Here is a 13,993-nt window from a genome sequence, read left to right as displayed (position 1 = left end):
CGAGAGGAGGGCTGAGAGGAGGGGGAGAGGAGGGGGAGAGGAGGGAGAGAGGAGGGCGAGAGGAGGGTGAGAGGAGGGAGAGAGGAGGGCTAGAGGAGGGAGAGAGGAGGGTGAGAGGAGGGGGAGAGGAGGGAGAGAGGAGGGCGAGAGGAGGGTGAGAGGAGGGGGAGAGGAGGGCTAGAGGAGGGAGAGAGGAGGGCTAGAGGAGGGAGAGAGGAGGGCGAGAGGAGGGCTAGAGGAGGGAGAGAGGAGGGGGAGAGGAGGGAGAGAGGAGGGCGAGAGGAGGGTGAGAGGAGGGGGAGAGGAGGGCTAGAGGAGGGAGAGAGGAGGGTGAGAGGAGGGAGAGAGGAGGGCGAGAGGAGGGCTAGAGGAGGGAGAGAGGAGGGTGAGAGGAGGGGGAGAGGAGGGAGAGAGGAGGGAGAGGAGGGAGAGAGGAGGGGGAGAGGAGGGAGAGAGGAGGGCTAGAGGAGGGAGAGAGGAGGGTGAGAGGAGGGAGAGAGGAGGGAGAGAGGAGGGAGAGAGGAGTGAGAGAGGAGGGATAGAGGAGGGAGAGAGGAGGGAGAGAGGAGGGTGAGAGGAGGGTGAGAGGAGGGGGAGAGGAGGGAGAGAGGAGGGCTAGAGGAGGGAGAGAGGAGGGCTAGAGGAGGGGGAGAGGAGGGAGAGAGGGATAGAGGAGGTAGAGAGGAGGGTGAGAGGAGGGGGAGAGGAGGGAGAGAGGAGGGAGAGAGGAGGGAGAGAGGAGGGAGAGAGGAGGGCTAGAGGAGGGAGAGAGGAGGGAGAGAGGAGGGTGAGAGGAGGGGGAGAGGAGGGAGAGAGGAGGGCTAGAGGAGGGAGAGAGGAGGGCTAGAGGAGGGGGAGAGGAGGGAGAGAGGAGGGATAGAGGAGGTAGAGAGGAGGGTGAGAGGAGGGGGAGAGGAGGGAGAGAGGAGGGAGAGGAGGGAGAGAGGAGGGTGAGAGGAGCGAGAGAGGAGGGAGAGAGGAGGGAGAGAGGAGTGAGAGAGGAGGGATAGAGGAGGGATAGAGGAGGGAGAGAGGAGGGCTAGAGGAGGGTGAGAGGAGGGTGAGAGGAGGGGGAGAGGAGGGAGAGAGGAGGGCTAGAGGAGGGAGAGAGGAGGGCTAGAGGAGGGAGAGAGGAGGGCGAGAGGAGGGGGAGAGGGGGCGAGAGGAGGGGGAGAGGAGGGAGAGAGGAGGGCTAGAGGAGGGAGAGAGGAGGGCGAGAGGAGGGCTAGAGGAGGGGGAGAGGGAGGAGAGAGGAGGGCTAGAGGAGGGAGAGAGGAGGGAGAGAGGAGGGCTAGAGGAGGGGGAGAGGAGGGAGAGAGGAGGGCTAGAGGAGGGAGAGAGGAGGGAGAGAGGAGGGCTAGAGGAGGGGGAGAGGAGGGAGAGAGGAGGGCTAGAGGAGGGAGAGAGGAGGGAGAGAGGAGGGCTAGAGGAGGGGGAGAGGAGGGAGAGAGGAGGGCTAGAGGAGGGGGAGAGGAGGGAGAGAGGAGGGCTAGAGGAGGGAGAGAGGAGGGAGAGAGGAGGGCTAGAGGAGGGGGAGAGGGAGGCATATGGGAACTGGAGGACAAGAGATGATCAAAGGGAAAAAATACATTCAAGAGTCAACAGGACCATGTTGGTCTTCAGATGAAAGTCAGCAAAAGGATGCAGGGTGGTATCGCTGTTGGTACTATACTAGCAACAACAAATACAACAATAACAACAACAAATATCAACAAATATCACCAGCAACAACAATTGACATTCAGGTGAAAGGTTTTTCAACACAAGCTAATTACTTTTACAGCACCTCAAATCTCTTGTTGTACCAGCATCACCACAAAGAGCTCTGTGATTTTAATCATGGTGAGTTAACAGGGCCAGCTTTTTCGACGAATGGTGTTTACGTTATGGCTTTTTTATGTGACCACTCTGGTCTTGTTGATTTATTTAACATGCTTTTTACAGTTTATTTAACACAGCAAGTGGCTAGAGACCTCTGGAACAAAGTCATCTTTAGAGTAGGGTGTACTGTACTGTACAAACAGAGAATGTGACTGTGTGGCCTTACTCTTTGTCTGCAAAAACCATACTGTGTTTTAATATGCCTTGGGCAGGAACCCTGGTTGACAGTGATGCTCTCTGACCTTGACAGAAGTCATAAAGAATCTTCTAAACATATTTCAATGATATGACTGTATTGGCAGTGGATTTATACAGGAAGTAAATAGAACATGATAGAAATCATATCAAACAGTGAATATTCAGTAAGGTTCATTCGGTACATATCATTCTATAAAACAAATACAGTGCATTCAGGAAGAATTCAGACCCATTGTGTTTTTAGTTACATCATTATTCTAAAATGGATTAAACATTTTAAAAAATCATCAATCTACACACAATATCCCATAAATACAAAGTGAAAACAGGCTTTTTAGAAATTTTTGTATTCAAAATAAAAAAAACATGAATCCCTTATTTACATAAGTATTCAGAGCCTTGACACCCAAAACCATGACACCTGAAATTGAGCTGAGGTGCATCCTGTTTCCATTGATCACCCTTAAGGTGTTTCTCCAACTTGATTGGAGTCCACTTGTGGTAAATTCAGCTGATTAGACATTATTTAGAAATGCACACACCTCTCCATATAAGGTCCCACAGTTGACAGTGCATGGCAGAGCAAAAACCAAGCCATGAGGTCGAAGGAATTGTCCGTAGAGCTCAGAGACAGGATTGTGTCGAGGCACAGATCTGAGGAAGGGTACCAAAAAGGGTACACTTCCTAGAGCTAGCCGTCTAGCCAAACTGAGCAATTGGGGGAGAAGGGCCTTGGTCAGGGAAGTGACAATGAACCCAATGGTCACTCTGACAGAGCTGCAGAGTTCCTCCGTGGAGATGGGAGAACCTTCCAGAAGGACAACCATCTCTGCAGCACTCAACCTATCAGGCCTTTATGGTAGAGTGACAGCCCTCTTGGAGTTCGCCAAAAGGCACCTAAAGGACTCTCAGACCATGAGAAATAAGATTCTCTGGTCTGATGAAACCAATATTGAACTCTTTGGCCTGAATGCCAAGTGTCATATCTGGAGGAAACCTGATACCATCCCTACGGTGAAGCATGGTGGTGGCTGCATTATGCTGTGGGGAAGTTTTTCAACGGCAGGGACTTTGAGACTAGTCAGGATCAAGGAAAAGATGAACAGAGCAAATTACAGAGAGGTCCTTGATGAAAACCTGCTCCAGAACGCTCAGGACCTCAGACTGAGGCAAAGGTTCACCTTCCAGCAGGACAACGACCCTAAGCACACAGCCAAGACAAGGCAGGAGTGGCTTTGGGACAAGTCTCTGAATGTCCTTGAGTGACCCAGCCAGAGCCCGGACTTGAACCTGATTGAACATCTCTGGAGAGACCTGAAAATAGCTGTGCAGCGACGCTTCCCATGCAACCTTACAGAGCATGAAAGGATCTGCAGAGAAGAATGGGAGAAACTCCCCAAATACAGGTGTGCCAAACTTGTAGCGTCATACCCAAGAAGACTGCCAAAAGTGCTTCAACAAAGTACTGAGCAAAGGGTGTGAATACTTAAATGTGATATATTTAAGTTTTTTATTTTTTATACATTTGCAAACATGTATTTGCTTTGTCATTGTGGGGTATTGTGTGTAATTGATGAGATAATAAAATAAAAAAAATACATTTTAGAATAAGCCAACAAAATGTGGAAAAAGTCAAGGGGTCTGAATACTTTCCGGATGCTCTGTATCTGTCACATTTATCAGACAGAAACACTCAAAACAGAACAAACAGCACAGTCAAGTTGTATAGTATCTTGACAACTGATTAACAACCCTATACAGAACAGAGATAGTACTTTGTTAATGCCATTTTTTAGATGACTCACCCGGACTCCTTTAGGCCCCATAATGCCAACAGGCCCAGGTAAACCCTACAGAGCACAGCATAACAAATTACATTACAAATGGATTTACGTAATGCATTTCATAATGCATACAATACATTAAATGTGTAATGTCCATAAAACAGTAATCTTGAAGTTGAGAAGACCTTAATGAACATACATGGGCTCTATTTGCACTGTCTCAACTGGTCCAGTGATTCACACTGTCTCAACTGGTCCAGTGATTCACACTATCTCAACTGGTCCTGTGATTCACACTGTCTCAACTCCTCAGGAGACCAGCTGGTCCAGTGATTCACACTGTCTCAATTGGTCCAGTGATTCACACTGTCTCAACTGGTCCAGTGATTCACACTGTCTCAACTGGTCCAGTGATTCACACTGTCTCAACTGGTCCTGTGATTCACACCGTCTCAACTCCTCAGGAGACCAGCTGGTCCAGTGATTCACACTTTCTCAACTCTTCACTGTAGCCAGTGATTCACAGTCCACAGTTGGTAGGGGGTGCTAAAACCTAATCCATCAGTCTGAAGTGTGTGGGTGTCTGAAGTGCGTGTCTAGCTAGGGAGTTACAACAGTGTGTGTGTGTGTGTGTGTGTGTGTGTGTGTGTGTGTGTGTGTGTGTGTGTGTGTGTGTGTGTGTGTGTGTGTGTGTGTGTGTGTGTGTGTGTGTGTGTGTGTGTGTATATATATCTGGGGAGTTACAACAATGACAGGGTAAGAGCACTAAAGATAGAGAGACAAAACACTCCGCCCCAGGTCTGAACTCTAAGCTAACATAAACATTTTCTAACAAGCCGAGCTATGAGTGATTCTGCAGCTGTGCGTGTGTGTAGGCGGCGTTACAAACGTGCGTTCTGGACAACAGGGAGGAAGCATGTTTTACCTCGTGGAGAAACCCACATACTACTCGGCAATGAGAGACTTTTAAAAACGTATTCAAATGATATTCCCAGAAGTGGCAGCGCTGCATGAAACTCACAGTGTGAGCTCCTAAAGACTCCTAAGGAAACGTATTCCATGGGAGGAGCAGCTACGTTAGTCACAGATTGATTGCATTTCCATGTTCAGTCAAGGTATTGACTACTAAGTAAAAGCCTATGGCAAATCCAGGGGCAGAATCATATCACTAATCCTGCCACAGGTGCTTTTGACAGTCTTACAGTGTCGCAGCTCTTTCAAAGACCCTTTCATTCTCTCTGCCCACCTCGTCCAGAGTGTTTACACTCCCAATCCCTCACTCTAGCCTCTTATGAGCGGAGTGTGTTTGGTGTGTGTACTGTAGCCCCGCTTAGCCTTAGCTTTATCCAGCACCGGAACACTAGACATGAGTGTGTTTACTGTGTGTACTGTAGCCCTGCTTATCTTAACCTTAGCTAGCACCTCTCTCTTTCTTGCAGCTGTTAATGTACTGTATGGTGTGTGTAGCCCTGCTTAGCTTAGCCTTAGCTAGCACCTCTCTCTTTCTTACAGCTGTTAATGTACTGTATGGTGTGTGTAGCCCTGCTTAGCTTAGCCTTAGCTAGCACCTCTCTCTTTCTTACAGCTGTTAATGTACTGTATGGTGTGTGTAGCCCTGCTTATCTTAGCCTTAGCTAGCACCTCTCTCTTTCTTACAGCTGTTAATGTACTGTATGGTGTGTGTAGCCCTGCTTTACCAGCATCGCGACACTAGATTTACTGCACCTGCCTGCCAGGATAACCTTTGGCCCCTGGGCTTCCGTCTGCCCCTTGCTCGCCCTGCAGAAAGAGGGAAAGGAGAGAAGGAGTGAGTGAGATGAGAGAGAAGGATTGAGATGAAAGAGGGAGGCCATTCTCAGCCTCCATGTCGTTGGAGTGAAGCAGTGTGAGTTCAGGAAGAGGGGGAAATGCAGGGAGAGGGTTCCATCTACACACTTCATAAAGACCCTTTGTTTCGTCAGCACTGCGTTTGGAAGGCAGGAGAGCCACTGCAAAGTTCAACTGACTCCCAGTGGGTAGTTTTACGTTGTGGTAGAACCACGTACAGTTGGACTACTGTACAGTAGTAATCTGTTAATCATGGGGCTTTCCTTCACTAAAATATTTTCCATGTGGTGAAATAAATGTTCAATTAATCCCTTCATGAAACTTTAAATACTTAATTTTTTAAAACTTTAAATATATGCAAAGAACAACATGTTTTTTTTTTATGAATGGAACATTACCGCTTATTTGTAATGAGAGCCAACCAATGTAATTACAGACTACCGGCAATGATGTTAATGCATCATGCATTTTCATTTCCCACTGAAAACCCAAACACGAACATCGCTGTGAGAGCCCAGTGTTGCATACAGCAACAGAAGAGCCAAAGAGTCTCAGTGGTACTCTAGATCACTAGGACATTTCCTGACCACATCAGCCTGACCAGGGACAACTCTGGGCCCTACGTATAGCCTTTAACTAAGGCCCAGATCATGTTCCTGCTCAGGCCATGTGGTCAGTGAGAACTCAAGACTCTTTGTACTGATAATACACTACACATTGCACATTCTTTCTAGTGAATGTAAACGCACTAAACGCTATTTTTAGTATTTCTTTGGATTCCCTGGGAGAAGTGACCTTAGGTTGTCCAGACTATTTGACCCACTTTAAGCTCTGCCAAAAACGAAATTTCTCTGGCCAAGATTGCTTAAGAACTAATGTGTTCATGTTTAACATCCTCCCCTGACAAGGCTTAGTCTCCTCCTCCTTCTAATGGCCTTATTTTTCTTCTCGGATCTCTCTCTCTTGCTATATATATATATATTTTCCTTCTCTCTATCTCTCTCCTTCCCTCCCACTCTCCCGTTGTCTGTCTTTCTCTCCCTCTCTCTCTCTCTCTCTCTCTCTCTCTCTCTCTCTCTCTCTCTCTCTCTCTCTCTCTCTCTCTCTCTCTCTCTCTCTCTCTCTCTCTCTCTCTCTCTCTCTCTCTCTCTCTCTCTCTCTCTCTCTCTCTCTCTCTCTCTCTCTCTCTCTCTTTTATTTTCTCTGTTCAGGAATTCATGTTTGGGTCCTCAGGGAGCAATGTGTTCTGACAGCCGAGCCATAGCTTCAGCTTCATTGGGTAAACAGATGGAGAGTCTATTGTCTGATGTATGCAGTGGTTTAAACACAGTTTAGGTTGAAGATGACGAAGGATAAGACAACGGGATTCTAATATCCCATAACACTTTGCAAAAATCTTTTAAAGGCACTGGTCCAATGAATTTGCTAAGTGTTCTATAGCTGCTGTATGGAATGTTTCTTAACCTGTATATATTCGACCGAGGACGCAGTCAGGAAGACCGACACATTAATACCAGTTCAAAGACACAGAAAGAAGGCAGTTAAAATAACTACTGAAACAAGCAAAACTATATGAAGCTGTTACTCATGAGAATACGTTTCATGTAACAGTGCTTTGCGGAAGCTGCCCAATCTGTAATAGGACTTTACCAGACCAGATTCTGAGCTATCCTATGTTCATGTATCGTTAGCAGAAGTTATTGATACCATATGATAGAACAGAATACTCACAGAATCTCCTGGTTGACCAGCAGGACCTGGATGGCCTTTCTGTCCCTGCAGAGAGAGGAACAATACAGTTTGAAAACTTTGTATAGATATGATAAGGATCACATAACTCCTCATATCAGGGATATGAATAGTACCGATATGCTATGCTTAATTTCAGTTACTAAGTTCAGTTACCATAGAAACAAGACACTGACTCACATGTAGTCAATCAGAGACCAGTGGAACATTAACAAAGTTCTGAGAAGAGGAAAGGATGGAAATAATATAGAGGAGGAGTTTTTGATCAAAGAGTTCCTTGAAAATCTCAAGGTTATGTTATGTAAGAACACACACACACACTGTGTGGAGCTGAAATCATGTCAGAGTGTTTCCCTGTGTTTAATTACTGTATGTTTACTGGAGGAGACTCCTCACCTCACACGCTTCAAGATTGCTTCGATCACGTGGACTGGGATATGTGCCGGATAGCGCCGAACAACATCGATGTATACACTGATTCGGTGAGTGAGTTTATTAGCAAGTGCATCGGTGATGTTGTACCCACAGTGACCATTAAAACCTTCCCCAACCAGAAACCGTGGATTGATGGCAGCATTTGCACAAAACTGAAAGCTCGATCCACTGTTTTTAATCAGGGCAAGGCGACCGGAAACATGACCGAATACAAACAGTGTAGCTATTCCCTCCGCAAGGCAATCAAACAAGCTAAGCGTCAGTATAGACAAAGTAGAGTCGCAATTCAACGGCTCAGACACGAGAGTTATATGGCAGGGTCTACAGTCAATTACAGACTACAAAAAGAAAACCAGCCCCATCGCGGACCACGATGTCTTGCTCCCAGACAAACTAAACAACTTCTTTGCTCGCTTTGAGGACAATACAGTGCCAATGACACGGCCCGTTACCAAAACCTGCGGGCTCTCCTTCACAATAGCCAAAGTGAGTAAAACATTTAAACGTGTTAACCTTCGCAAGGCTGCCGGCCCAAACAGCATCCCTAGTCGCGTCCTCAGAGCATGCGCAGACCAGCTGGCTGGTGTGTTTACGGACATATTCAATCAATCCCTATCCCAGTCTGCTGTTCCCAAATGATTCAAGAGGGCCACCATTGTTCCTGTTCCCAAGAAAGCTACTTCCACTCACTTCCATCATGAAGAGCTTTGAGAGACTAGTCAAGGATCATATCACCTCCACCCTACCTGACAACCTAAACCCACTCCAATTTGCTTACCGCCCCAATAGGTCCACAGACGACGCAATCGCAATCCCATCACACATGTCTTGGCTGATTTCTTTTGATTTTCCCATGATGTCAAGCAAAGAGGCACTGAGTTTGAAGGTAGGCCTTGAAATATATCCAAGGTATGTACATCCAATCAATACATCCAATTGACTCAAATTATGTCAAATAGCCTATCAGAAGCTCCTAAAGCCATGACATAATTTTCTGGAATTTTCCAAGCTGTTTAAAGACACAGTCAATTTAGTGTACGTAAACTTCTGACCCACTGGAATTGTGGTACAGTGAATTATAAGTGTAAATAATCTGTCTGTAAACAATTGTTGGAAAAATTACTTGTGTCATGCACAAAGTAGATGTCCTAACCGACTTGCCAAAACTAAAGTTTGTTAACAAGAAATTTGTGGAGTGGTTGAAAAACCTAGGTCTATGTAAACTTCTGTGTGTTTCTGTGTGTGTGTGTATATGTGTGTGTGTATATGTGTGTGTATATGTGTGTGTATGTGTCTGTGCATGTATATATGTGTATATATGTGTGTATATTTGGATATATATGTGTGTATATGTGTGTGTATATATATATGTGTGTATATATATGTGTGTGTGTATATGTGTGTGTATAATTTATTTATTTTTATTTTACCTTTATTTAACTAGGCAAGTCAGTTAAGAACAAATTCTTATTTTCAATGACGGCCTAGGAACAGTGGGTTAACTGCTTGTTCAGGGGCAGAACGACAGATTTGTACCTCGTCAGCTCGGGGATTTAACTTGCAACCTTCCGGTTACTAGTCCAACGCTCTAACCACTAGGCTACCCTGCCGCCTCGATATACTGTGTATATACAGTATATCACAAAAGTGAGTACACCCCTCACATTTTTGTAAATATTTGAGTATACCTTTTCATGTGACAACACTGAAGAAATGCCACTTTGCTACAATGTAAAGTAGTGAGTGTACAGCTTGTATAACGGTGTAAATTTGCTGTCCCCTCAAAATAACTCAACACACAGCCATTAATGTCTAAACCGCTGGCAACAAAAGTGAGTACACCCCTAAGTGAAAATGTCCAAATTGGGCCCAAAGTGTCAATATTTTGTGTGGCCACCATCATATTCCAGCACTGCCTTAACCCTCTTGGGCATGGAGTTCACCAGAGCTTCACAGGTTGCCATTGGAGTCCTCTTCCACTCCTCCATGACGACATCACGGAGCTGGTGGATGTTAGAGACCTTGCACTCCTCCACCTTCCATTTGAGGATGCCCCACAGATGCTCAATAGGGTTTAGGTCTGGAGACATGCTTGGCCAGTCCATCACCTTTACCCACAGCTTCTTTAGCAAGGAGGATCTTGGAGGTGTGTTTGGGGTCGTTATCATGTTGGAATACTGCCCTGCGGCCCAGTCTCTACGAAGGGAGGGGATCATGCTCTGCTTCAGTATGTCACAGTACATGTTGGCATTCATGGTTCCCTCAATGAACTGTAGCTCCCCAGTGCCGGCAGCACTCATGCAGCCCCAGACCATGACACTCCCACCACCATGCTTGACTGTAGGCAAGACACACTTGTCTTTGTACTCCTCACCTGGTTGCTGCCACACACGCTTGACACCATCTGAACCAAATAAGTTTATCTTGGTCTCATCAGACCACAGGACATGGTTCCAGTAATCCATGTCCTTAGTCTGCTTGTCTTCAGCAAACTGTTGGCGGGCTTTCTTGTGCATCATCTTTAGAAGAGGCTTCCTTCTGGGACGACAGCCATGCAGACCAATTTGATGTAGTGTATGGTCTGAGCACTGACAGGCTGACCCCCCACCCCTTCAACCTCTGCAGCAATGCTGGCAGCACTCATACGTCTATTTCCCAAAGACAACCTCTGGATATGACGCTGAGCACGTGCACTCAACTTATTTGGTCGACTATGGCGAGGTCTGTTCTGAGTGGAACCTGTCCAGTTAAACTGCTGTATGGTTTTGGCCACCGTGCTGCAGCTCAGTTTCGGGGTCTTGGCAATCTTCTTATAGCCCAGGCCATCTTTATGTAGAGCAACAATTCTTTTTTTTTTTCTTTTTTTCAGATCCTCAGAGAGTTCTTTGCCATGAGGTGCCATGTTGAACTTCCAGTGACCAGTCAGTATGAGGGAGTGTGAGAGCGATGACACCAAACACACCTGCTCCCCATTCATACCTGAGACCTTGTAACACTAACGAGTCACATGACACCGGGGAGGGAAAATGGCTACTTGGGCCCAATTTGGACATTTTCACTTAGGGGTGTACTCACTGTTGTTGCCAGCGGTTTAGACATTAATGGCTGTGTGTTGAGTTATTTTGAGGGGACAGCAAATTTGCACTGTTATACAAGCTGTACACTCACTACTTTACATTGTAGCAAAGTGGCATTTCTTCAGTGTTGTCACATGAAAAGATATACTCAAATATTTACAAAAATGTGAGGGGTGTACTCACTTTTGTGATATACTGTATGTGTGTATATGTGTGTGTATATATATGTGTGTATATGTGTGTATATATATGCTATCTCCTACAGTTTACATACAGACCACCCACCACAGCATGCGGTTCCAAACGCCATCTCCTACAGTTTACATACAGACATTATGAGATACTTCTATGCAGCCAAGCCGTTATCTTACAGGTGATTCGTAAACATAGGCCTGGATTTTTTTCTGTCCCTGCTACCAATCAAGCACCACCCGAAGACCTGAAATACACTATATTAATAAAAATACACTATATTAGGTCTTTACTGCCCAGTTCACTGGTGCAGAGTCAATGGCACCCTATTCCCTGTATAGCGCTAATACTTTTGACCGTAGCCTTATGAGGACAAGGAAGGAGCCAATGCACGTCCATGGAGAAGGGAAAGGAGGGAAGAATATGTCTGGGCTCCAGAGCCAGTGACATACAGCTGAGCACCGAGGAGAGAAATGCTGCAGGTTCCCTGCCAGAGAGACAGAGGAGCAGTCTAGGATCTGAGCCTCCCTGCCAGAGAGACAGAGGAGCAGTCTCTGATCTGAGCCTCCCAGCCAGAGAGACAGAGGAGCAGTCTCTGATCTGAAGCTCCCTGTCTACATGTGTGCCATTGAAGGCGTATTTCAGTCCGAATGTGAAGTGAACATAAGCCCAGTTAGTTGAATAATGTGATTCAAATAGCCTTGTAGTATCTGTTGCTATAAACTGTATTGGAGGAGAAGTATGTGCCTGAACACATAGTCCCGAGCAGTGTACACAGCCATTTGCTCCCGGTTTAGAGAACATCAAAGAAAACACTACTTTATCATAAATATAATAATATATAGGAACGAGGCAGGGTCTTGACCATGATCCACAGTTGTACATGCACGTCACAAGGTCTAATCTCTCCCATCTTGTATGAAGCAGTAAAATGACTTTGGCAGACAGATAATATTCTTTCCTTTGGATTCTTTCATTATAAATGAGAAACTGGCTTCATGTTCTCATGTCTTTCATCCCCATGTTACAATATTAACTGTGACAGAGATTAGTAGAAAATATGCCATTTTGCACAAATTACACCCTTACACCAATGCCATTCTCTCCTGAACAAATAGGAAACCTAACCAAGGCCCATCCACCAAACGTGTCAGACCATTACCTATAGCCAGGAATATGAAGGGAAAGTCTAGGAGAAAAAAGACTCAGCTAGTGTCTAATAAACATCAGAGCAATTTCAATATGCCAATGATATCATGGCTGGGATGGCAGTGGAAAGAGCAGGGTCCAGACGCATGTGAGCAAGCATGCTACCATTCACGTATTCACACACACACACACACACACACACACACACACACACACACACACACACACACACACACACACACACACACACACACACACACACACACACACACACACACACACACACACACACCGCTCCACTACATCCAGGTCCAAGGCTGGTAATGCTCTCCACAGTGTGTCAGTTTCCCCACCGGCCTCTTCTGATTTACTAGCCCAACCGCTGACTCTGTCTGTCTGACTGCAGGGTTACCTTGGCCCATGATATATTTTACATGTTTCCCAGAGAGGGAGAGGAAGACACAGACTCTGTCTGGCCCCAGGCCAGGGACAAGGCCATGGGGTAGAACTTCAAGAGGCGCAGGGAGCAAGTGCCCACACAGCTGTTGAGATTACAGGGTACTGTACGTACAGTAGAACACAGTCAGTGAGGTTACAGGGTACTGTAGAACACAGTCAGTGAGGTTACAGGGTACTGTAGAACACAGTCAGTGAGGTTACAGGGTACTGTAGAACACAGTCAGTGAGGTTACAGGGTACTGTAGAACACAGTCAGTGAGGTTACAGGGTACTGTAGAACACAGTCAGTGAGGTTACAGGGTACTGTAGAGCACAGTCAGTGAGGTTATAGGGTACTGTAGAACACAGTCAGTGAGGTTACAGGGTACTGTAGAACACAGTCAGTGAGGTTACAGGGTACTGTAGAACACAGTCAGTGAGGTTACAGGGAACTGTAGAACACAGTCAGTGAGGTTACAGGGTACTGTAGAACACAGTCAGTTAGGTTACAGGGTACTGTAGAACACAGTCAGTGAGGTTACTGGGTACTGTAGAACACAGTCAGTGAGATTACAGGGTACTGTAGAACACAGTCAGTGAGATTACAGGGTACTGTAGAACACAGTCAGTGACCACAAAATAGTGAGATGTCTATGTGTTGGCCTTGGTAACTAAACTAAACACATAACAGCTACTGTACATCCCAGCATAATTCTGAGGTTTCTCATGCTGACAATAGTGAGTAAGCGATAAAATATTCCCCAGCTGGACACCCACCCCTCTACAGTACATTAGTTAGAGGGATGTAACAGTCACTAACCCCTACAGTACATTAGTTAGAGGGATGTAACAGTCACTAACCCCTACAGTACATTAGTTAGAGGGATGTAACAGTCACTAACCCCTATAGTACATTAGTTAGAGGGATGTAACAGTCACTAACCCCTACAGTACATTCGTTAGAGGGATGTAACAGTCACTAACCCCTACAGTACATTCGTTAGAGGGATGTAACAGTCACTTAACCTCTGTCCACACTTAGAGAGAAACTGCAATTACCATCATTCAGCTCTTTAATGGAAGAAAGAGACTCTATTTTCCCATAAACTATTTTTTCCATTACGCACATCATACAGGGTGCATCCCAAATGGCTCCCTAATCCCTATGTGGGTTCTGGTCAAAAGTAGTGCACTACATTGGGAATAGGGTGCCATTTAGTATGCACACACATGGTCAGCTGAAAGAGACCCTCTATTTTACTG

General features: G+C 45.9%; 1 protein-coding gene across 2 annotated transcripts in view; it reads right to left on the bottom strand.

Moving 5' to 3' along the window:
- Nucleotides 1–13,993, bottom strand: part of LOC139389650 (collagen alpha-1(XXVII) chain B-like) — a 100,194-nt gene that overhangs the window by 46,051 nt on the left and 40,150 nt on the right. For both annotated transcript variants that reach the window (XM_071136518.1, XM_071136519.1), the window contains exons 8-10: nucleotides 7,422–7,466; nucleotides 5,589–5,642; nucleotides 3,885–3,929 (exon numbers count right to left, since the gene is read on the bottom strand). In XM_071136518.1, coding sequence (XP_070992619.1) covers nucleotides 3,885–3,929; nucleotides 5,589–5,642; nucleotides 7,422–7,466 — 144 coding nt within the window. The remainder of the gene's footprint in view (nucleotides 1–3,884; nucleotides 3,930–5,588; nucleotides 5,643–7,421; nucleotides 7,467–13,993) is intronic.

This window comes from Oncorhynchus clarkii, chromosome 30, assembly GCF_045791955.1.
Source record: "Oncorhynchus clarkii lewisi isolate Uvic-CL-2024 chromosome 30, UVic_Ocla_1.0, whole genome shotgun sequence".
In the NCBI taxonomy this organism is placed as follows: domain Eukaryota; kingdom Metazoa; phylum Chordata; class Actinopteri; order Salmoniformes; family Salmonidae; genus Oncorhynchus; species Oncorhynchus clarkii.
The sequence above is the reverse complement of the archived record's forward strand: the minus strand, read 5'-3'. Positions and strand labels throughout refer to the sequence as shown.